The sequence below is a fragment of the Onychostoma macrolepis genome, chromosome 05, assembly GCF_012432095.1.
Source record: "Onychostoma macrolepis isolate SWU-2019 chromosome 05, ASM1243209v1, whole genome shotgun sequence".
Taxonomy (NCBI): domain Eukaryota; kingdom Metazoa; phylum Chordata; class Actinopteri; order Cypriniformes; family Cyprinidae; genus Onychostoma; species Onychostoma macrolepis.
This window is the reverse complement of record NC_081159.1, coordinates 15,187,595-15,210,630: the sequence shown is the minus strand read 5'-3', so window position 1 is coordinate 15,210,630 and position 23,036 is coordinate 15,187,595. Positions and strand designations below refer to the sequence as shown.

Here is a 23,036-nt window from a genome sequence, read left to right as displayed (position 1 = left end):
GTGTCAAATCTCGCTTTCAGTTATCAAGATTTTTTGAACTACAATGTTCTTTAAAATTGTAAGAGATTTCACAGAAAGGATCATTTGAGTTTTATTTTATTGTGACAGTATACATAGATCTTGTGAATGAAAATGAACTATTTATCTGACAAAAAGAAAAAAATCTCCACTGTACATTTAGACCACATGTGATCATGAAAAATGCTCATCCTTGGTGAATTTACTGAAGTGTCCGTTTACCTGCACAAAACGAGAGAGAGAACTGGAATTTGGTTATTGAATAAATGGGGATCTTTTCCATCTACACTCTGTTAATATACTTTAATGTGTTGTGAATCTGTAATGCATTCAGAGTTTCTGAGATAATGAGACCATGACCTTTTAAAAGTCATATAAAAAAGCTTTTTTTTTTGACAAAAAGTCATGACATTTATTTTTTTAAAACATGATGTAATGCTTACTAGGAATATGCTTGCCAAAAGTGTAACAATGTATGTTAATGCATATGCATGCTCACAGTGAAGGTTAATGAAGGAGAGGTCAAAGATCACCATTGTCTTCAAGCCTACAGAGAAGACACACCAAGAGGTAAGACAGGGAATGTGTGTGTCTTTTATTGTATCTTTTATTGTATAAATATTTTATGTGCCTTACTTAGAAGACGCCTTGTTTCCACAGTTGAGCTTTTTGCCTGCCAGAAAAGAAGATAACGTTTGATTATACAAGGAAAAAACTATGCGTGTGTGCATTCCTGTGTTTGCATGTATTTTTATTATAATGTATGCAGAGAGGACATGCTGTAGATTGCATGAATCTAGACATACTCACCGAATATGATAGCCATGCCCAAACAGAACAAAACAGCTGCAAAGATCAGCCCACCTCTTCTGATTAACTCATAATCTGGCATAAGCACAAACACAGATAGTTACAAACAAGATATCCACAAAAGTGTTTCTAAAAAAACTTTGCATTAATAGTTGTAAAACACAACTTTAGCTGTCTACTGGCTGTTGAGAGCAGGACTTATTTAGTTTGAGATGTATAAAACAAGACGTACAGTATTCACACTCACAAAATACACATTTTCAAATGTGTTTATGATCATTTCACAGTCCTGTCACTAACTTAAAGGGGTATAAGTAACCATCAGACATTCTTACCATAGGTGAAATCAGCATCTGAATACTCAGGTTTTTCTAAAAAGAGAACACACAATGGGTGTAATGTAAATAATAAATAAATATTAGTAATTTATTATTTTTACTTTCTCTAATACATGTCTAAATTTGTTAAATGGATAGTTGACCCAAAAATCAACCAAAACAATGTTTGTTCCAACAATCTTTTAAATATCTTCTTATATGTGACCCTGGACCACAAAACCAGTCTTAAGTCGCTGTGGTATATTTGTAGCAATAGCCAAAAATACAGCGTATGGGCCAAAATTATAGATTTTTCCTTTATGCCAAAAATCATTAGTATAGTAAATAAAGATCATATTCCATGAAGATATTTTGTAAATTTACTACTGTAAATATATCAAAACGTCGTTTTTGATTAGTAATATGCATTGCTAAGAATTCATCTGAACAACTTTAAAGGCGATTTTCTCAATATTTAGATTTTTTTGCACCCTCAGATTCCAGATTTTCAAATAGTTGTATCTTGGCCAAATATCGTCCGATCCTAACAAACCATACATCAATGGAAAGCTTTCAGATGATATATAAATCTCAATTTCGAAAAAAATGACACTTAAGACTGGTTTTGTGGTCCAGGGTCACATATGTTCTGCAGAAAAAAAGTTAGTCATACAAGTTTGTAACAACATAAGGGTGAGTGAATGATGACATAATTTTCATTTTGTGTGTGTGTGTGTGTGTGATGTACGATACAGTTTTTTGTTTGTTTTTCAAAAACATACTTAAAAGTTTAGTGCCTACACAGTCAGGTTTTTTTTAGTTATGATAAGTTCCGATTATCAAAACAGTATATAAAGTTGAGTCAAACTCACCCACTCCCATCGTTAGCAGTGTTGCAGGATCTCAAAGCTTTCAGGGTTGATAATTGCAGAGCTGTGATATACGTGTGTGAGGGTGTAAGTCAAAGAGGAGTTTGAATGTCTGCAGGGAGCTCCTTAAACTCTCTGATGGTGAAATTATAACTGGTGGAGCGAATGACAAATCAGTGAGAGCTACAGGTCGTTTTGTAACGACCTTCAAACCCTTCACTCTGACCTGTCTTATCCAGTAAACCTTAAAACATACACATAAACACAAGCCTTTGGGCCATTTCTTAATATCTAACCATTGAGCAGTGGTGAATGTGCCCTTGCAATAAACTGACAAGGTCATTAAAGCTCATTGAGAAACAAGCATACCATGAGAGAGATTTAATCTTTGAAGGCTAAATAATCTGATATAAGATAAATAAATAGTTTGTGATATAAAACACAAAAATGATATACACACATTGTGTAATGTACACTTTTTATAATGTTAATAAATTTTAAATTATGTTAATAAATTACTGTTCGTTTATCTGTTAGTTCTATTTCATTAGGTAGTTAAAAATTAATCTGTCATATTATAAAGAACACATAAAAAAGTGCAGAACAAATACATAACCAATTACTTTAGTTTCATGTGAGTCTATTCGTAAATCTAACAGATTGCCTCAGTAGTTTTTTCTTGTTTCAGATGTGAGTTTTCTCTCTCTTTCATTTTAATAAGTTGGAAAATAAATCTATTAGCGTGTAAAAAAAATGGCCAAGTGGGGTATTCTTTCTAAAGTTAATGATTATGACGAAGTTGAAAGATCACCTTTTAGACAGAAAAGAAATTGTCTTCAGGAACAGTAATACAGTTTTATTTTTCAGCAAAAATCTAAAATAAAACCATTACAGCCTGCTGCTTTACTCTCAGAGTGAAAGAGACTTCAGTTCAATATGCTGCTCCACTGTATTAAGTTTAAAATACTATTGAAACTCTTTGTAACATGTATTGCTAGGAAATAGTAGTTCCTCCTCAATAGTAGATCAGCTCAATACATATAATACACGATATACAGTGCATTTAGACACCTTAAATGTCCTGGCATTTTCTTCAAGATAGATTCAGTAATGTAATCCATGTTTTTATTTAAGAACATTAATATTCCCAAAATAAAGGATTTTACAGACACATTTACATCTTCATTCTTTAAATAATGAATTAAAAATTTTACACAAATATATATTTACTGCAAAAGTGCATGTCGTTGTGTGCTGTGTCACTTTAAAAAATGAGAAAACTTAAAAATGTTTACACAGCAGAGTAGAACGTGAAAATTTGTTCTTCATTGTTGTAGAAGGTCATGGTCGCTTTTGCTGTAATTAAGGAAAAGGATCCAGAAAGACACAAGGATAGAAAAAAAAAACAGATTGGTAAGAGGCTGTTTGTAAAGGAAATATAAATAAGTTAACTCATGACGAACAATATTATGTGTGTTTGCATGTAAAAATGCAAAAGTGTGTTTACCTGCATCTTGCCATGTATCCACATTAAAAGTTTCCCTACATCACTGTAGACCCCTGGACGGTTTGACTTTCCACAGCCATCTCCCCAACTTGTTACGCCTGAGAGATACCATTTGTCGTCAAGTTTACACACCAGTGGACCTCCACTGTCCCCCTGGAGAGAGAGGGAGATTGAAAAAGAAGAAATAGTACTGAATGAACTAAGAAAAGCATATGAAACAGTACAAAGTTCAAACTGCAATATAATATTGTACCAAAAGATGGCAGCATTTGTAAACTTTTGAATGAGAACATGTCTAACCTGACAAGAGTCTCTCCCTCCCTTAAGATCTCCTGCACACAGCATATTCTCAGTGATACGTTCGCCATAAACAGTATATGAGTTACACACAGCTGAGTCTATCAGGTTTACTGCAACCTCCATCAAAAGAGTGGAACTACTATCTGCAAACACACACGTAGAGAAAGGCCAGCGTTATTAATACATAAATCAATACATTCAAACTCAACAAAATATATTGGCCTACAAATACATTACATACCAGCCCCTTCCTTGGTAACTCCAAAACCTGTGGTCCAGCACTGTTTGGCAGCAGGAAACGTCTGGCCAAACACAGGCAGGCAGACAGGCAGTATTTTACCTTTTAACAGTATTTACAAAACTTGTCAGCAGTCAGAAGTGCCTCTTTGATTTTATGGTATTGTAATTTAGACAGTTCTGTGTATGGTAAATAGCTAAACTTTTATTTGCATAAAAGTTTATGTGTTATTCATCAGATGAGTAGGCTACTTATGTATTCATAATTCTGTATATGTGTGTGTACAAACTTACTGGCAGGTTTACTGAGTTTTAGCAAGGCAATATCATTGTTTTTTGTCCCTGGGTCATAATTCTCATGTAAAATGATTTGCTGTACATTATATGGGCTGGGAAGCTGGTGCTGGGACACCAAACCAATATACACTTTCCAGTTACTAGGCAACTGTGTTCCTCTAAGAAGGGGAGAAAAAAGCAAATCATTCATCTATTCATTCATCCTTGCTTTTTGCATATTGTTTGCTAATGTATTAATTAAACTTAATTCGAATTACAGGCCATGATATTGTTTCCAACATGTAGACTAGTCATCAAATCTGCCTAATGTAATGTATACTGACTTGGGGAAGCAGTGAGCAGCAGTAATGATGAAGTCTGGAGCCACCAGAGTTCCTCCACATGAGTGAGACCCTTGGAAATGCAGACTGGCCTGCCACGGCCACTCATCGGCAGCAGCCACACTTCCCCCTATGATCCTCGATCCTGGTGGCTTTCCACACTCTAAACAGAGAAATAAATAGGGAAGTAAGAGAGTGTTTAGACTTAGATAGCATTATCACGCAGCAATAACATTTAGCAAGAGTGTAGGGTACTCACTGCTGCACTGCAGGGACACAGTCTGCTGCCCAGGACAGGACGTACTACAATGAAAACAACATTGTTTCACACACGATAGAAACAAAGAGTATTTTCTGTTTTCGTGTTTCTTCACACCTTTCTGCATCTAAATATACTAAATCATTATACATTTTCATACTCATTGCCATGTCCACCCTTACAACAAAAAAAAAAGAAAAAAAGTTTATTCAAGTGTGCTATTAATAGGCCTATAGGCTACTTCTTTTAAACTAAAAAATAGGAAAGTATACTTTGTCTACTTTCCAGAAATGTGCTTTATGTACTTCTCAGAAATATACTTAAAATGACATTTAAGTCTAAATTTATTTGAGCTATACTTGCGCTCCAAGAATGTTTTCATTATTATACAGTAGGGGGCGCTATTACGCATCTTCTGTACAGAATTTCCAAAACACAAGCGAAGAAGAAACCGAAAAAAACAAACAAAAAAACAAATGCGTATTCTAACATGATCACCAGACATAAAACAGCATCAAAACTGTGTAACGTTATGTAATACAATGTTCACCCATGAAGAGGTAATGATGATTGTCAAGCGACAATGTTGCGACGGTGTTGATCGACTCCATCTACGTTTTGATTATCGTTCTGAATCCAATTCATATGTTGCGTCCCAATTCGCATACTATCCGTCCTAAATAGTATTCGAAAATAGAATTAGTATCTCCCAAATCATAGTATGTTTAAAAAAGTATGCCAAAGATTCCCGGATGGTCTACTACTTCCGGTTAGAATTCCAAGTGCAGATCGATGCACACTCTAACGGCTAATATTGCCCACAACACATTGCGCGGCGAACGAGGAATCGATCAGAACTACAAACACGCATAAAACGTGTTAAAAAACTACAAACATGGCGGATATGCGAGACCAACGGACAGGTAGAGAAAGTGATTTGAGTGATAAATAATCAGTGTCTACCTTATTCAAAAATATTAATTTAATGTTATCCACGTTATATTTCATCTGCAGCAACACTGTGAACTTTTATAATGATACGTTTGGTCATTAACTTTTAAATACATCATTATGCAAACACATGAGCATGAGTTCTCGGCATAAAAGACCCGCTATGTGCTTCTTTATTTCTCTCCAGTACGGTAGGAAATCAAATTAAACGAAATGTGGATGATGTCAACTGTGACAAGATGATTAACAGTGCATTTTAAACAGTTACAGGACACACGTAACTAAGCAACAGAGCGTCCATTAAAGAAGCAGCTATGACAAAGTAGTATGTCCCAAAGCCTGCCTAGTATTCTGCTACATACTCAAAAGTATGTACTTTTTCGTCACAAAAAGAGTACATACTTTTAGGGAATTGTGTAAGTAGGCGAATTGGGATGCAGCAATAGTCTTTTTTTCAACTTTTGTACAAAATGTTGTTTATTTATTTCTTAATTGTTTTGATTTATGAAACTTGCTTACATTCAAGTGTTTGTAAAAAGAATGCATTAAGCTAGAATAAAATGTTTTTGTTTACAAGCAGATACCCTGTTCTTTCTTTTGATGTTTTGTACATTCAGAATCAGATATTCATATAACAAAATATATACAAATTAATACTTAAATAAGGACATAGTAGTATACTTAAAGTATGATGTAAAGTTCACTTAAAGAAAACTTACGAGTATACTTAAAGTATAAAACAACTAAACTAGTAGTTTACTGAGACTATACTTCAAAGTGTACTAAAATTGCCACAGGTATTTAATTAGTAAACTATCAGTATACCTATTAGTTCACTTTTAGTATAGTTGCAGTACAAACTAAAAACATAAAGTTAACTAGTTGTGTACTCAAAGTTTAGTACTGTTGTACTAAAAGTATACTTAAAAGTATACTTTTATATACTAGAAAATGGGCCAATTTACCCAGGTGAAAAACAAGTACACTTCTATAATGTACTTAAAGTGCTCTATTTTTGCGCACTAATTTTCTACTTAATATACTAAAAATGATCCTTTAGTGCTTTTTAAGGTCAACTTAAGATCATCTAAGTGTACTCAACTGTGCTATTTTGAGACACCATGAATATGAACTAAAATGCACTTTTAACATACTATCTTTGTATTTAAAAAAAATGTATTTAGCTACCACTTGTAGTACACTTGAGTGTACTAGTGTATGAAAGATGGGTTCAAGTGTGCTACAAGTGGTCAGTCAGTCACTTTTTGATTTTTTATCTGTTGGTATTTGATAGAATCAGTGATGCCGTGTGTCTAAAGAAGATGTCCAGGACCTTCAGCAGAAATATAGGCCCACAACATAAAAATTACAGCAGTATATTTCATTGTACACATAGGGTAGATTTTAATCCCTGTGTGCACCAAACCCATCTTGAGTGTTTGCTGCTAAAATCTCATTTTTTAGTTTCATCTGACCGTAGAACCCAGTGCCATTTGAAGTTCCAGTCGTGTCTGACAACTGAATATGCTGGAGTTTGTTTTTGGATGAGCTAGGAATTTTTCTTGAAACCCTCCTGAACAACATGTGGTGATGTAGGGGCTGTTTGACTTTTTTTTTCTCTCCAAGGTTTTCTGACCCTGAGACTCAACTATTTTCTGCAATTCTCCAGCTGCGGTCCTTGGAGAGTCTTTAGCCACTCAAACTCTCCTTCTCACTGTGCATTAGGACGATATAGACACACGTCCTCTTCCAGGCAGTTTCATAACATTTTAAGTTGATTGGAAATTCTTAATTATTGCCCTGATGGTGGAAATGGGAATTTTCACTGCTCTAGCTCTTTTCTTAAAGCCACTTCACTAATTTGTGAAGCTCAATTATCTTTTTCTCATTTTTCTCAAAATCATAATTTTCTCATTGTGATGGATGAAGAGGGATGGATGGGGAAGGGAATTTGGGCTTTGTTTTCCCTCCTATTTATATTTCTGGATAATTTCATGTTCATAATCACCCCGGAGTGCTCAGAATTGTGAATATGCATGGGAATATACTTCAGAGATATTTTACTCATGAGAATTTCTAGGGGTTCCAATAATTGTGTCCAACGTGTATTTGAGAAAAACATTTATGTCATAATGATATTTCCCCCCATTTTAAATTCTTATTATCCAATGAAAGGTTAGATTTTTGTGAATTTTTTTAATAAAATATCAAAAGGATTAACAATGCAGATTAATTTTCACAGGCTTCTTTGATCATATTTACAAAGGGTGGTGATATTTTTGGCCATGACTGTGTATATGTATATATATATATATATATATATATATATATATATATATATATATATATATATATATATTGTATTTATTTATCTAGTTATTTTCTTTCTTTGCTGTTGTTCAGCATCAAATTATATACATTTCTGGTTTTACCTTGTATTAACGCCGCCTGGATGGTGTTTGTAAACTGACTGTTCAAACTTTGAAAGGCGGATGAACTGGTATTCAAGACACCAACTACATAACTCCTGTAAAGCACACAAACATACATGAATAAATTTCATACAGATGTTCTTAATATTATTTGTTGTTTGATTGTTAGATTCAGCGCCATGACAGCTTTTATGGCTATCTTTTCTTTTAGAAAGCCATTTAAAAGTGTAATAAACAAAACAAAAATAAGTTTTGTTTATTACACTTTTAAATGGCTTTCACAAAAAAGAAAAGATAGCCATAAATGTTGTCATGGCGCTGAATCACAAGCATATATATATATATATATATATACATACATACACACACACACACACATACACAGTGGGGAAAAAAAATATTTGATCCCCTGCTGATTTTGTACGTTTACCCACTGACAAAGAAATTATCAGTCTATAATTTTAATGGTAGGTTTATTTGAACTGTGAGAGACAGAATAACAACCAAAAAAATCCAGAGAAACGCTTTTAAAAAAAGTTATAAATTGATTTGCATTTTAATGAGTGAAATAAGTATTTGATCCCCTATCAATCAGCAAGATTTCTGGCTCCCAGGTGTCTTTTATACAGGTGAGGAGGTGAGATTAGGAGCACTCTCTTAAAGGGAGTGCTCCTAATCTCAGTTTCACTAACTAGGACCACGCCACAAACGAGCTATGAAATAGTTAGTTGAACAGAGTGTTGTGGAAGAGTAGAAAGAGGATGAAGGGGTAGAGGGAATGGGATGATGGTCAGGTTGATTAGGGCATCTAGAATTGATGGCTCAGAGAGACTCAGGGTGGGGGTACCGTCTCGATCATATATATATATATTTAGGCCAGACAATTAGGACCCCCCGATACAATCTGAAAGAAAGAGAATGTGGGATAAGGTTTGCTGAATGGATGAGAAAGGGAGGGAAGGGTGGGTTCGAGAGAAAGAGACAAACAGTACGGTATGAGGCAGCCCAATATATGGAGGTTTTGGGAAGTCAGGTGATCGTTTGGAGCGTGGCCCTGTTCCCGAATGTCAGCTAACCAATTAACTCCCTTTCACTAACTAGGACCACGTCACAAATGAGCTATAAAATAGTTAGTTGAACAGAGTGTTGGGGAAGAGTAGAAAGAGGATGAAGGGGTAGAGGGAATGGGATGATGGTCAGGTTGATCAGGGCATCTAGAATTGATGGCTCAGAGAGACTCAGGGTGGGGGTAAGCGTGAGCTTGGGATGTAGATGGCCTGATCGTACGGAGAGGATGCAGAGGCTAGATAGTCCAGGCGTTTAATGGTTAACGCAGGTTCTTGTTTTCGTAAGCCTTTATTAGCATAAATGTGTGAGAATGAGAGATAGCAGTGCAATCGTAGCCAGTGGTTGTTTATAGGAGAAGTTGATCCCTGACAAGTAAGTTTAGAAACACACATGTGGATCTTAAGAAGGAATGAGTGTAAGATATTGAGTTGTGAATGGACGGGTTGGTTGATGGGAAAGCAAGCTGATAGAAGGAATGGTAAGCTTTGAGACAGTTCCAGCCAGAGAGGTACGCTGGAAAGCATGCTTGGGGCAAGGTAATTAAGAATAGCTTCTTGAGAAGCATGTTTGATTTCTGATCTATGGTGAGACCAGAGTGGGATGAATGTTTATTCTGGAGCCAAGTCTAAATTTCTGGAATGAGAAATGAGACGAAGAGTTGGCTATGAGATTGAGGAGTCCTGGTATGCGAGTTGCTCGGAGGAGGAATTGTTGAGCGGAGATTAAGTAAGCCTGTGCATGAATTGCATAACTGCCGAACATGATCTCCCTTGTTTATAGTTTCGACTACCGCTGCATAGTCCGAGCAGATGAGTAGATTCGGACCATTCATACCCCCAAATAATGGTTGCTATGACTATGGGATATATTTCATAATGCTGTGGAGACTGCTCTTGACCGTGGATTGAGGGAGCTGAACTCCGGAGGCCGTTCGGAAGCAACCCAGCGCCCACCATATTAACCGCTGAAACCTACTGAGGGTGTTGCATCAGTGTATAGTTGGATGTAGCCGGGATGAGAGATGTAGTTATTATGGATAAAGAAATGTTGTTCCATGATGAGAGGTGTTGTTACCAGAGGCGCATTTCCATTGCATGCTTATCTAATGTGATTCTGTTGTAGGAGAAGGGATGGATAGCTGCTTTTGACAGAATGTCTGACGCAAAGGATTTCCCTTGAGGAATTATCCGGATGGCATTGTTAAGGTGGCCTGGAAGTCCTGTAGCTGATGCTTTGTACATCTATCTAGTTCGGAGAAAGTACGAGGCCCTGAGGTTTCTGCTCTGATAATGGAACGCAGAGTTCGGTGAAAACGTAGATTAGTCTGAAAATCCTAATTATGGTGGTGCAGATGAAGGTGCAACGATTGGAAGTTGTCGAGGAGGTGAAGGACGTAAGGAGTCTGTGGTTGTTGGTTAGAATCCATCGTAGAAAATCCTAGGGCTGTTTCTGCAATCGAATGCAGCTTACAGTGAAGTAATAGGCACCTTCCCAGAAGACTCGCCGGATTCTTGATGGATAGGCAAGTCTTGAAGGCATTAATGGTATTGGCTTTGGCGAGCCATGCTCCGTGGCCTGCTAAGTGAATGAGTTTGATGGCATGGTCGACACTAGTGTATTGCATGGAGTATTCTGGGGCTGGGATGATACTGTTAATGGTTGGAATGTGTGTGCCGTGGGGAGAAGATAAGTTGATTATAAGTTATACCTATAGGGCTGATATGCATGCCGGAAAAAGGCTTGTTGAAGGGACCTTCTGCTAGTAGTCTGTCAACTATATCACGTTCTTGATAGGAGTGCGGAGGTGCTTTGCAAGTCAGTCTGCTAGTGTCGTAGGGTTATGAGGGCAGGAGTTTTGCATGGGCTCCGTCACAGAACGAGCAGGTGTGAAGGAGCCTGCAGTTAGACAGGGGGCAGCTCAGATGATTGAGGTTGTTGCGTGCCGTCCTGCCTCCCTGATGCTGGCCGGCCCCTATGCCAATGATTTAAGGAAAGGTTAATGTTTACTGAGGGGCATTTCTATCGGCATTGGAATAACTGGAGGGGATGGAGCTGCAGCAGATAGCTGTAGTTTGCATGGAGAAGTGTTGAGGTTTGGGGGGGGGGGCTGTAATTGAGCATGCTGATGCTGGATGTGAGGGGGCTCCACAAGTTTGCATGAAGGGATGTTTAAACTGCGAATATCCGGCAGTAGAGTTCAGAGAGTTTTCCTGTATGACCCTTGATTAGACTGCTGTAGACGACCTGCGGCTGAAAGAGAAGGTTGAGATAAATTGGGATATATCGATTGAGCGAGTGCGGGTGGACATATGGCTTGCCTGCCGCTAGGGGGAGCTGCTGTGTGAGGCCGAGGAGGGTAATTCCTCGTGACGTCACGTGTGACGGAGAGTGACTCGCTAGGAGTTGCCGGAAATGTTGAGGGCTCGAAGTTTGTTGATAGAAGTTTTGATTGATACTGAATATAGTTAATCTCACTTGTTATCTGCACGATTGAATTGGATACCTTTGGATTAAGTGCGCGTTGAAGGCGAGCCGTGGTTTAGTTTCTGATGTTGACCTCGGCTCTGGAAGACATGCTACGGGAGCACTGGAGAGGGCTATCGGGAGTTGAGTGCTAGAGGAGTGGCTCACGAGGATTCCATTTCCGTGTCTGCTATGCGAATGATGATCTCGGTTCGTGGATCTTGCTGGCAGAGAGGACGGATCTTGGGGACCGCTCAGAGAGTTTTCTTGAGATGAGTCTGAGTTAGGATGGTCGCGGACCTAGGAATGTGCAAGATGAAATGCAAACGCTTTGAAGAATGGCTGTGATCAGAATGGTTAGAGGTATTCCTCGGAGTAGTGGGATTGAAATTGAGCATATCGTCATCTGAACTAGGAGAGTTTTTCTGATTATATCTCTAGATCCGTCATGAATTTCGAGAGAAAGAAACAAACAGTACGGTATGAGGCGGCCCAATATATGGAGGTTTCGGGAAGTCAGGTGATCGTTTGGGGCCTGTTCCCGAACGTCAGTCAACCAATTAACTCCCTTTGTCACCTGTATAAAAGACAATCTGTCCATAGAAGCAATCAATCAATCAGATTCCAAACTCTCCACCATGGCCAACACCAAAGACCTGTCCAAGGATGTCAGGACAAGATCTACACAAGGCTGAAATGGGCTACAAGACCATAGCCAAGCAGCTTGGTGAGAAGGTGACAACAGTTGGTGCAATTATTTGCAAATGGAAGAAACGCAAAATAACTATCAATCTCCCTCGGTCTGGGGCTCCATGCAAGATCTCACCTCGTGGAGTTTCAATGATCATGAGAATGGTGAGGAATCAGCCCAGAACCACACGGGAGGATCTAGTCAATGATCTCAAGGCAGCTGGGACCATAGTCACCAAGAAAACAATTGGATGGGTATTACAGCTTGACAATAACCCAAAACACACGGCCAAGGCAACAAAGGAGTGGCTCAAGAAGAAGCACATTAAGGTCCTGGAGTGGCCTAGCCAGTCTCCAGACCTTAATACCATAGAAAATCTGTGGAGGGAGCTGAAGGTTCGAGTTCCCAAATGTCAGCCTCGAAACCTTAATGACTTGGAGAGGATCTGCAAAGAGGGGTGAGACAAAATCCCTCCTGAGATGTGTGCAAACCTGGTGGCCAACTACAAGAAACGTCTGACCTCTGTGATTGCCAACAAGGGTTTTGCCACCAAGTACTAAGTAATGTTTTGTGAAGGGGTCAAATATTATTTCACTCATTAAAATGCAAATCAATTAAAAACTTTTTTGAAATGCTTTTTCTGGATTTTTTGTTGTTATTCTGTCTCTCACTGTTCAAATAAACCTACCATTAAAATTATTGTCTGATCATCTCTTTGTCAGTGGGCAAACGTACAAAATCAGCAGGGGATCAAATTAATTAATAAACTGTGTGTGTGTATATATATATATATATATATATATATATATGTATATAGCTTTTTCATAAAACCTCCAAAACCAAGTAATCTCTAAATTACTGTAAAAATAAATAAATAAATAAAATAAAAAAGTCTTTTAAAAGTTGTGTTTAATGCTTCTATGTTTCAAAAGTCATTTAAAAGTTGTGTTTATGTGCTTCTATGTTTCAGATCACAAGAATAATGTGTGTGTGTGTGTGTATGTGTATATATTATACTTACTGTCTGAAGCCAAGCTGTTGGCAGGTTTGGTCAGCTATGTTTTTATCCCAGCCCTGTGCACAGACTGGAAGGAAGCTTTTGGTCTTAGAGGTCATGACCTGCAATTCATTTGCTGTACCAAACCGCACTATAGAAACATTAAAGTCAAATCAGTATATGATTTCCAACTGAAAAGAGATTTCATTATTGATTTGTGATTGACACTGACCACAGCCAGATTCATCACTGCCTTGAGAACAGTCTCTCTTTCCATCACAGCTGACTGATAAAGGGGGGCATGTGTCTGTCTCAGTTTCTTTCCCTGCGAGAGCCCACAGTGACGGCCCATAGCGCACTGTGCAGGAGTCGAAAATTGAGTTAAAAGTGTACCTGTGAAAAGTTACTCTTCGTGGAGGCTGCACCAAATTACACGTTCAAATTAGGTAATAGTATACACAACCCAAAATACAGTATTTAATATCTAATTAAAAGTAGTAGGCAGAACAGTACAAATGTCAATATTATTACATATAAAATATATGCTCACCTCCCATCCAGACGGCAATTACAACCAGTACTACAATAACGGCAGTACCACTCGACCCTCCATAGCAATACCTTTTGTTCCTGTGTGAGGGAGCTTGACCTCTCTGTGCTGGGACTACATAAAGGAAACAACAATAGCTATTGACACAAATACATAAATGCTAATAATTATTTAATACAGATACAAAGATTTTAATTATTTAATTATGATCCCTCAATTTATTTTAATGACCATGTTTTTAAGACCTATGTGTGTACAGGTAGTGTGTGCTATTAAGTATTACTTGTCTGTACTACACAAGGAGCAGGTGTTTGATGTATTGGCTGTGGTATGTAGTACGGCTGGACTTGGTTGGCTGACAATGCCTGAAGACTCGGATATGAAGGTGGAGGCGTGTTGTGATTCACCACAGAATCATATGAGGGAGGAGACTCAGCCTGTATTCATAAAATAAATGCAAGATATTTATAAGTCTATATTTCTATAAACACTATTTGCTCTCATCTGTCATCAAATTAAATTCACAGTAAACATAACTGTACTGTCAGAGTTCACGATGAGTCTGCTATTCAAGTTGCTTTTCTGTTTAACAAGGAAAGAATTATCCTTAAATCTTAATTTGCGGAGTAATTATTTGTCATATTTAGTAAATATATTACCACGTTATACTGTCATAATTTATACACAGTCATTTTAATATAAACTTTATTGACTAAAGTATTGGGACACTCCCTTCTAATGAACATGTTTGACTACTTTAGTAATTTCCATGAGTACAAATCTTAATGTTAAAGCATATTGATAATCTAGGGGATTGTTTTTTATTAGCAATAGTTTGGACAGGACCCTTTTCTATTCTAACATGACAATGCCTCTGTGTATAAAGCAAGGTTCAAAAAGAAATTATTGATTCAGTCAGTGTGGAAGAACTTGACTAGTCTGCAGAAAGCAAAGTCCTAATCCCAGTTGAACACCTCTGTTGTGACTTTAAATGCAGACATTGAGCCAAAAACTCTGCATTTAAAGTCACACAAGAGATGTTCGGCTGGGATTAGGAAGTTGCTTTCTGCAGACCAGTCAAGTTATTTGTTCTCATGGAAATTACTAAATTAGTCAAACCTGTTCATTAGAAGGGGGTGTCCCAATACTTTTGTCAATATATTGAATAATCATTCATATAAATTTCTCTCTAGATATAATATAAGCATCTCCTCACCACCAGAGGGTGCAATTATTATATTCTCTCAAATAAATTCCTCCAACAATGACAATATTTTAGAACCTTATTCAAAAATTGTAATCCTGATTTTTGATACATTCGAATGTGTCTGTGGTGCAAATCTGGACGGGGGTAACAAACCTGCTGACACACATCAGTCTTTAACAACAAGGATTTGACTCTGGCTATGACTGCATGGGGATTTAGTAACAGGTGAAGGAGGATTGTGAAACCAAAATTCCCTTTACTTTTTTAGTCCTGCCTGACTAATGTGTGATCCAATGAACCTCTTCTTCCATATTCAAATAAGTGTGCCAAATAAGTGCCCATACTCACACCTGTTCTACAGACATACATATATACATTAAAAAGACAGAAGGAAGATGTTGCATGGAGTTAACAGAACAATTCAGGCATCTCAGTAATGTCTCAGGCACTTAAATGCATTATATACATAAGTGCATTGTTTGTCTTGAATTTGTTGTACTGTTTTTCATAATGAAGCGATTTCTGGTATACTTCACTCAATATGTTTTATATAATCCATGTATTATATCACCCATTAATCATTAACTGGTTTTCTAATAGGTGTGTACACTACACACAAAAGTAGAGTAGGACTATGTTTATTTTTGTTCCCATATATACCAGATGACTGCTACACTCCCCTAGTAAAAAAGTAAAGTATTTTAAATACATTTATTTCATTCTAAATATAGTTCAAATCTATCAACATATTTACTGACATGTTGCTTGAGACTTACAGATTTACTTTAATTTAGTAGGCTACTACTTGTGCAATAGGCACATTTCTTAAAATTAAGCCTAAAATGTGTTTAATGTCACTATTGATGAGGATTGTATGATCTTTGAACAATATCAGTCTTTAATTGTCAGATATTTAAAGTGTACCTGGAGTACATTTGCAATAGTTACACTTTCGTACAATCAAATATACTTCAGTATATCTTTAGTTGGACTTCAGCAATACTTCTGCACAATTAAATTGTAATTTTTTATTTTTTTTTATTTTATTTTTTTAAAGCACAGGATTAGACAGTACAATTGCAGGGTATTTTTTTTACCGTATTAAGCACATAAATATGTAAATGTATTTGTAGTATACTTAGCATGGAATAAAAGTATTTCAAATGCATTTTAGTATATTTATTTTTCACTAGTGTCTTGCAATATCTCTTGCAATGTACTAGACTATACTAGACTTTGTTTTTGCCATGCATGTAGGCTACTGAACCCAACAGGATGTAAGTTACAGTGACAGGCTTTTATTGTAAATCTGACCAAATCCTGATTATTTAAGTGGTTTATATGTTCTCCATATTTAGAATTTACAAAAATCATGTTTGTGATAATTCTCAATGACCAACGTCCAATAAATGAAGTTTTTAATCACACCTTTTTTCTTTACTAGGATTGATCTGTAAGATTCAGAATCTGCCCTTCCTTCTTATGGCATGTTGCAGATATTATTCTCTCTGACAGCACCCAGTTGGAACATGTTCTATATTTCTCACAGTGAATCATCCACTCATGTAATATGCTTCATTTTTATAATTCTGTTACTTTTTTTTTTTATAACCAAATGGTTACTAATTCTATTAAAATATTCTACCTAAGTTAGAATGTATATGTGTTAATAATTATTACAGGTATAGATAACTAGGACACAATACCAAGACAACTGTAGTGTTATAAACAAGCTGATCACTAAGAGAGAAAACATTACAGGAAACATAACATGATGCTTATACATTCACAATAATATATTTACAAAATCACAAAGCAAGAGTTGTATCAAACTAACGACAAAAAGAACTGATTACACTTGAAATACAAGAAAGACGCAGGCTATATGTTTGTTCTATATATCCATGTTTGTTTTGAGAATATTTGGGTATTAAAGTATTCATACCTGTCTGTGCTCCATAGATGTGTATCCGTTTAAACAGATCAGGAAGACTCTACCTGTACCTAAGCTATGTATTTCTTTTCTGTCATGCACCTGCTAGTGGCGCATGGCATCTTACATTTCATCATCAGAGCAGGAAAAACTCACCCTGTAACTCATTTCTTCCTCTCTCTCTCTCTTTCACCTGTTTAACTGGTTTAACAGGCAAGCTTTTTAAACAGAGTTTCTTAACAACATGTCAATAGAAACACTGGAATTCAGATACACAAACAAAGAACAGAATTTTCCATCACAACAGACATTGAGACTTTCGAAATTGAACTTTGAGAAATTGATGCCATCAGACATTCTCTATCATAAGTTTGTTTACACATAGATCACATTTTACACAATAACCCACATAATGTAAGAATAAAAGCAAGATAGTGTTAAATATATATAGACTGACTGTAAACAGTACACATTAGTAATCACAGATTAATTGAAAGAAGGGAATAATGGACACACCTGCAGACACACATACACATTAACACAGTCACAGACAAAACAAAACCATGTTTGTAAATAGTGTCTCAAATTTCTAATCCAAACTGGCAAATGTGCATCAGGTATAGGTGTGTTTCTGACGTATTTAAAAACCTTGGTATTTTGTACGTCATCATTTTTATTTAGCAAGGCGTGTCTTTCAGATGACAAAAAAATTAGCAGTAAAAACCAACACCTGTCATTCAAGAAAAAATTCTTCTCTGCTGCTGTACTTATCTAAGGTATTTGGAGTAATTTAAGGTATCATGCTGACAAATTCTCTTCATGTTACGCTATCTGATTTTAGGAGTTTGAGAATTACAATTAAACCTAATATGAAATCAAAGGCTGAATTCAGAATTCTATTAGCATACTAGCATAGACCACTACTCACATGTGGCAGAACTAGTAAGCTGTTTTGTGAACTAGTATGCTGTTCTGAATTTAGCCAAAGTCTCATCAAAACCTCCAGTAGCCCCTCACTGCAGAACAAAGATCCAGGGGGCAGGGTTGGATCCACATCTAGGGGGTGGAGATGGTAGGTTTAGGGGTGAGGATGGGTGTGTTTAAGGATCAGGGGGTGGAGACGGGTAGGTTTAGGTATATGTAAGGTAGGTGGAGTTGGATCTAGATCCAACCCCCTGGATCTTGTGTTCTGCAGTGAGGACCATCCCTCAAAACCTGCCGCCAACTGATTAATTAATGCAGATCAGCTGAGTGAAGTTGATAACTAGGGAGTCCCTAAACACTGCTAGTGTCTAGTGAGCTGCTAGCCATTCATATGATAGGAACCCTTGTGAGTTTCTGTAATTAGATCTATAAGATAAAAGTACGAGTCACACATTTAAACCTATTCATAATATATTTAGCCATACAACCAGTAAAATCCACTGTTTTGGCTCGATTTCTTTCTATCAGTTTTCTTCTCTGGTTTGTCATGGCCCTGTGGCTGAAGCGAAGGCGAGAACTGAGCACACTGAGGACTGAGGAGAGCAGAGTACGCTGGAGATCGGCTGTTATCACCGTGTGCTGTGTGCTAGTCATAGCAACCTTGATAGTGGGGTTGTATTTTAGTAAGAATCTATTGCCATGCCATTCGCTGACTTTCTCTGACACATAATATAAAACATGCTCTCTGAAAATTGTCTTTGTTTCTTTCCAGCTGTTAAGATAGTGAATTCCAAGTTTTTCTTCTGCTCTGGCTCACTGAGATTCATTTCAATAGAAAAGACATGTGATGGAAAGGCTAACTGTGCAGGTGGTGAGGATGAAATCACATGTGTATCCAAACTGCGGACCAATGACACGTATCCAGGTGATTATGCACGTGAACGGTCTTAAAAATAAAGGTTCCTAAAATGTTTTTTATTGCAATGCCACAGAACATTTTACAGGTTTCCCTAAAGAAACTTCTAGTCAGTAGCTCTTAAATTAACTATTTTGTTATACATTTGTGATATTTATATTTTTTTAAACATGATTAAGAACCTTGAATGTAAGTATGTATTTAACCTTTTTCCACTGTACAGAACCCTTTGTGAAATGGAAGTGTGCCACTTATGTTAAAGGTTCTTCATGGAACCAGAGATGCCAATAAAGAACCTTTATTTTTTACACCACTTTTGAAAAATTTTAACTGTCCCCTGGCCTTGCTTTACTAAAGATGAATTTGTAGGCAAACATGTGATTCATCTATATTTACCAATGTAGTGAGGCTGATGGGGGACAGACTGGTCCTGCAGGTGTTCATTAATAAGGGTGGATGGAGAACAGTGTGTGCTGATAACTGGAGGACAAAGCACACACGGTTAGCCTGTCAACGACTGGGCTATACAGTGTAAGCAGAGCACACACATGGCACAATGGTTTAATAAATAAATAAAACCAATGACCATTAGTAAACTAAGCTGTAAAACCACATGTAAGTGCTGTCATATTGTAATATTTAAGAAATCTGATAACCTTCCTGTTGATTGCAGTATAAAGCAGTGCTTGCGTAGTATAGTGTTTATTCAGGAAATATTCCACTACAGGAGTCCACGAAGTACACGAGTCCCGGTAAGGAGTCTGCTCTTCAACCCTCAAGATGCATTTGCTACAGTCAGCAAAAACTCCACACACCCTGACATCCAGAGTTTCCTCTCAGTCAGGTGAGATACACTTGCTATGAGGTCATTTGTGATATTCTCCACATAAAATGATCACATTTTCATTTACATATGAAAATAATGATTTGCTCTCTCACAGTGACAAATGTTTCTCTGGCTCAGTGGTGTCTGTGTCCTGCTCAGGTAAAACTGTTGAAGTGTGTGTGGATCAGGTTTTTCACTGTTTTTGGCTTCCTTTCCATTCATGAGTGGGGATTTGTATATAATTGGCCACAGCACACACAAAATTGGACAGAAATGACAGGAAGTGGAATTTATTGAATTGCAGTTGAAAGACAATCAACATTTTGGCAAATTATGCATGTTCTACAATGGTCCATCTATCTGTACATAAAGCTTTTAAACATTTTTTTTTTTATAAACTTTGAAATAAGTTTTCAAACTTCAACTACAAAATCTTTTTTTTTTTAGTTTTTTTTTTAAACACTTTCCTTTTTTTCCCCCTTTCAATTAATATAATTCTACTTCAAATTTGAATGTCAATTTTATTTCCAGTGAGGTTTTTTTTTTCTTTTCTTCAGGAATTAGGAAGCGTACTAATAACTTGTTTGTTCACGTCTCTTATTATAAACGTCCCTCTGTGTTAATACAGACTGTGGAGAGGTGGTGGGAGAGGACCGTATTGTTGGTGGGGTGGACACAGCAATCGAACACTGGCCGTGGCAGGTTAGTCTTCAGTGGAACCAGCAGCATGTTTGTGGAGGAGCATTATTATCCAAGCGTTGGGTCATATCAGCTGCTCACTGTTTCACAGGGTAAGTCATTCACAAATGCAAGATGTGTTCTAGACCTTTAGCATTTTGATTTTTTTTTTCCTAAATATATCTGTTGACTAATGAAGTGTCTTAAATGGGTAAACCTAAACCAGTTGTTTTATTAATAAAATTCTTCTCTTTACAATAAGAAAACACATTTTTACTTTAAATTTATGACTGTAGGTTAGTTGGTCCACTTAGATGTTGTTTTTTGACTTGCTGCATCGCTTTCTCTCACACACAAACTCTTAGCCGGACACGAGAGCTGAGTCGATGGACTGTGGTGTTGGGTCAGACCGAAGTGGCGGGATCCAGGGGTGTCAGCGTAGAGATGATTGTTGTCCACAATAACTACAGTCGCTTGAGTAATGACTTTGACATCGCCATGCTAAAACTCACTTGGCCTGTCACTGTTGGGGGTATGGTACTTCATTCATCAATTATGATTAACTGCTTTCTTGTATCAGAGATTTAAAATGAGACTAAACGAGTTCCACTTCATCATCTTTAACTATATTTTCCTCAATATTTTCCCTCCTTTGCTGCTAGCTTGCCATTTAAGATACTTTATGAAACTCCCTTTAACAACAACAAGAGATCTCCAATTTAAAAAATATATATATATATTTTACTCACCCTCATGTTGAGCCAAACCTGTATGTTCCTCCATGTGGCTTTTTTTTCACCCCAAACAATGGCGGTTAATGGTTATGGTTCATAGAGAGCTCCAAAAACACACACAAAAAATAAAGGTTGCCCTTAACATATAACACACATAACATAAAACATGAACAAGGATCACTTACAGTATGTTTTTATTTTTAATTTAATTCCTTTGAGAAGCCTCAATGTGTAATTACTAGAGCATCCAAGAACAGTAATATAAGTAGTTAAAGTCAGTGGTTTGTGATGTTTATCATAGAATAAAAGGCCCAAATAAATGTCATTGGCTAAAGGTCTTATTTTCTGTATATCCTAAGACTCAATCTTGCCAGTTTGTTTACCCCCTCACCAGCTGTCTGTGAAGGAGATGCTTGTGGTGACTGGGTGGGGATTGCGCAAGGAGAAAGGTAAGAGGAAGGGGCTTTGTCACTTAATGTATAATTGGTCACTCAAATAAGGCAGGACTGTGGCCTTCTACCTGTTTTAAATCAGAAATCCACCTTCTCTATATTGTTTTGTCTCTGGCATTTCCTCGTTCTCATTTTACACAGGTGAGCTGCCCTCTGTGCTGCAGAAAGCTTCGGTGCCCCTGATTGACAGGTCAGAGTGTTCCAAGCCCTCTGTTTACGGTTCCGCCATAACTCCCAGAATGCTTTGTGCTGGATTCCTCAAAGGAAACATAGATGCATGTCAGGTAAAAACAACAAATGAAAAATCAAATACAGGCTCCCCTTCAGAAGAGATGTATATCATTGGCTTTGTATCCAGAAAAAAAGCCATTTCCAAATGTATTGTCAATTTAAAGTATTCTCTCTCTTTCAGGGGGACAGTGGGGGTCCGCTAGTGTACCTTTCATCTCGTTGGCAGTTAATGGGTATAGTGAGTTGGGGAGTGGGCTGTGCACGGGAGGGAAAACCTGGAGTTTACACTGATGTTAGTCAACTTCTCAACTGGATCTACACCGTAATGGAGGTATGTTTCACATGATTTTGCACATTAATATATAAGAAAGGAAAGTAGATTTTCATATTGAATGTCATGTTTCAGAGACTGCCATGAGAAGGTGAACCATGGACGCATAACTTCGTGCTTTCATGACACAGGAGGAAAGACAAATCTCCTCAGAGTACAGAAATCAATGTTCTTGAATCTAGATATTGTTCAATTTTATAATTATTGTGACAAGTATTATGTCAAAACCTGCTTTTTTTTTAGTCTCACTATTCACATTTCCTGTAGGTATACTGTATGTTCATTGTAAAGCTGTTAAAGTACTTTGAGTGTTTTAAAAAAACTTAGAAAGCAATAAATAAAATAAAGCTCTTACTTGAAGCAATTACTAAACCAGCACACATCACAACCTTTTTTACCCAAAACATTTTATTTTAGTTGCTTCTTATTATAAAGAAATATAATATGCATGACTGTGCAGTCCAATGGGGAATAACAGGCCTGCACACTGGCTTAAGGAAACAATGGGATCAAGAATTCTGGATTATGGGCTGAGTGGAGCATCTATGATACAGCATGTGTTTTACATTCAGTTTTACAGGGACTGATGTCAAACAATTGAGCTGAGATTGACTATCAGAATTGGTGTTCCAAATTTCAAACTTTGTGATTTTCCAAACAGTACTCCTAAGGCAGTGTTCCTTCTAACTCTGTGGACTTTTGAGTCCTTGAGGCCTCT

General features: G+C 37.0%; 3 protein-coding genes across 5 annotated transcripts; 1 reads left to right on the top strand and 2 right to left on the bottom strand.

Moving 5' to 3' along the window:
- Positions 1 to 80: 80 nt before the first annotated feature.
- Positions 81 to 2,179, bottom strand: fxyd2 (FXYD domain containing ion transport regulator 2). The gene is made up of 6 exons (XM_058775967.1): positions 2,018 to 2,179; positions 1,164 to 1,199; positions 829 to 903; positions 655 to 691; positions 518 to 565; positions 81 to 240 (listed from the first exon to the last, which is right to left on the bottom strand). Exons 1-5 carry the CDS (start codon positions 2,025 to 2,027, stop codon positions 541 to 543), a joined length of 183 nt encoding a protein of 60 aa, XP_058631950.1. The 5' UTR covers positions 2,028 to 2,179; the 3' UTR covers positions 81 to 240; positions 518 to 540.
- Positions 2,180 to 2,855: 676 nt separating this feature from the next.
- Positions 2,856 to 17,283, bottom strand: tmprss13b (transmembrane serine protease 13b). Its single transcript, XM_058774654.1, has 14 exons — positions 17,239 to 17,283; positions 14,370 to 14,523; positions 14,087 to 14,200; positions 13,769 to 13,894; positions 13,561 to 13,687; positions 8,329 to 8,412; positions 7,614 to 7,631; positions 4,935 to 4,978; positions 4,679 to 4,838; positions 4,353 to 4,513; positions 4,063 to 4,161; positions 3,822 to 3,964; positions 3,522 to 3,674; positions 2,856 to 3,370 (listed from the first exon to the last, which is right to left on the bottom strand). The coding sequence occupies exons 1-14, from the start codon at positions 17,251 to 17,253 to the stop codon at positions 3,356 to 3,358; spliced, it is 1,413 nt and encodes a 470-aa protein (XP_058630637.1). The 5' UTR covers positions 17,254 to 17,283; the 3' UTR covers positions 2,856 to 3,355.
- Positions 17,284 to 18,437: 1,154 nt separating this feature from the next.
- On the top strand, positions 18,438 to 22,669 carry tmprss4b (transmembrane serine protease 4b). Of its 3 annotated transcripts, none has more exons than XM_058777504.1 (12): positions 18,438 to 18,556; positions 18,679 to 18,833; positions 18,923 to 19,075; positions 19,471 to 19,597; positions 19,794 to 19,910; positions 20,008 to 20,051; positions 20,521 to 20,683; positions 20,936 to 21,102; positions 21,664 to 21,753; positions 21,898 to 22,040; positions 22,169 to 22,318; positions 22,394 to 22,669. In XM_058777504.1, exons 2-12 carry the CDS (start codon positions 18,698 to 18,700, stop codon positions 22,403 to 22,405), a joined length of 1,302 nt encoding a protein of 433 aa, XP_058633487.1. In that variant the 5' UTR covers positions 18,438 to 18,556; positions 18,679 to 18,697; the 3' UTR covers positions 22,406 to 22,669. The 3 variants fall into 3 exon arrangements, with proteins under 3 accessions (XP_058633487.1, XP_058633488.1, XP_058633486.1); XM_058777505.1 differs by having other exon boundaries at positions 18,501 to 18,589; XM_058777503.1 differs by having other exon boundaries at positions 18,515 to 18,833.
- Positions 22,670 to 23,036: the final 367 nt, after the last annotated feature.

Excerpts from the sequence above, each read along its gene's own strand:
- fxyd2 (XM_058775967.1), bottom strand. Across the intron at positions 904-1,163 it reads AGATGCTGATTTCACCTATG|ATTATGAGTTAATCAGAAGA; the intron begins GTAAGAATGTCT and ends TGCTTATGCCAG. Across the intron at positions 692-828 it reads GGGCATGGCTATCATATTCG|GCAAAAAGCTCAACTGTGGA; the intron begins GTGAGTATGTCT and ends CTTTTCTGGCAG.
- tmprss13b (XM_058774654.1), bottom strand. Across the intron at positions 13,895-14,086 it reads AATTGCCGTCTGGATGGGAG|TGCGCTATGGGCCGTCACTG; the intron begins GTGAGCATATAT and ends ACTCCTGCACAG. Across the intron at positions 8,413-13,560 it reads CAACAGCTTGGCTTCAGACA|GAGTTATGTAGTTGGTGTCT; the intron begins GTAAGTATAATA and ends TGTGCTTTACAG.
- tmprss4b (XM_058777504.1), top strand. The coding sequence starts at position 18,698 with ATGGCCCTGTGGCTGAAGCGAAGGCGAGAACTGAGCACACTGAGGACT. Across the intron at positions 21,103-21,663 it reads TTGGCCTGTCACTGTTGGGG|ACTCAATCTTGCCAGTTTGT; the intron begins GTATGGTACTTC and ends GTATATCCTAAG. Across the intron at positions 21,754-21,897 it reads GGGATTGCGCAAGGAGAAAG|GTGAGCTGCCCTCTGTGCTG; the intron begins GTAAGAGGAAGG and ends CATTTTACACAG.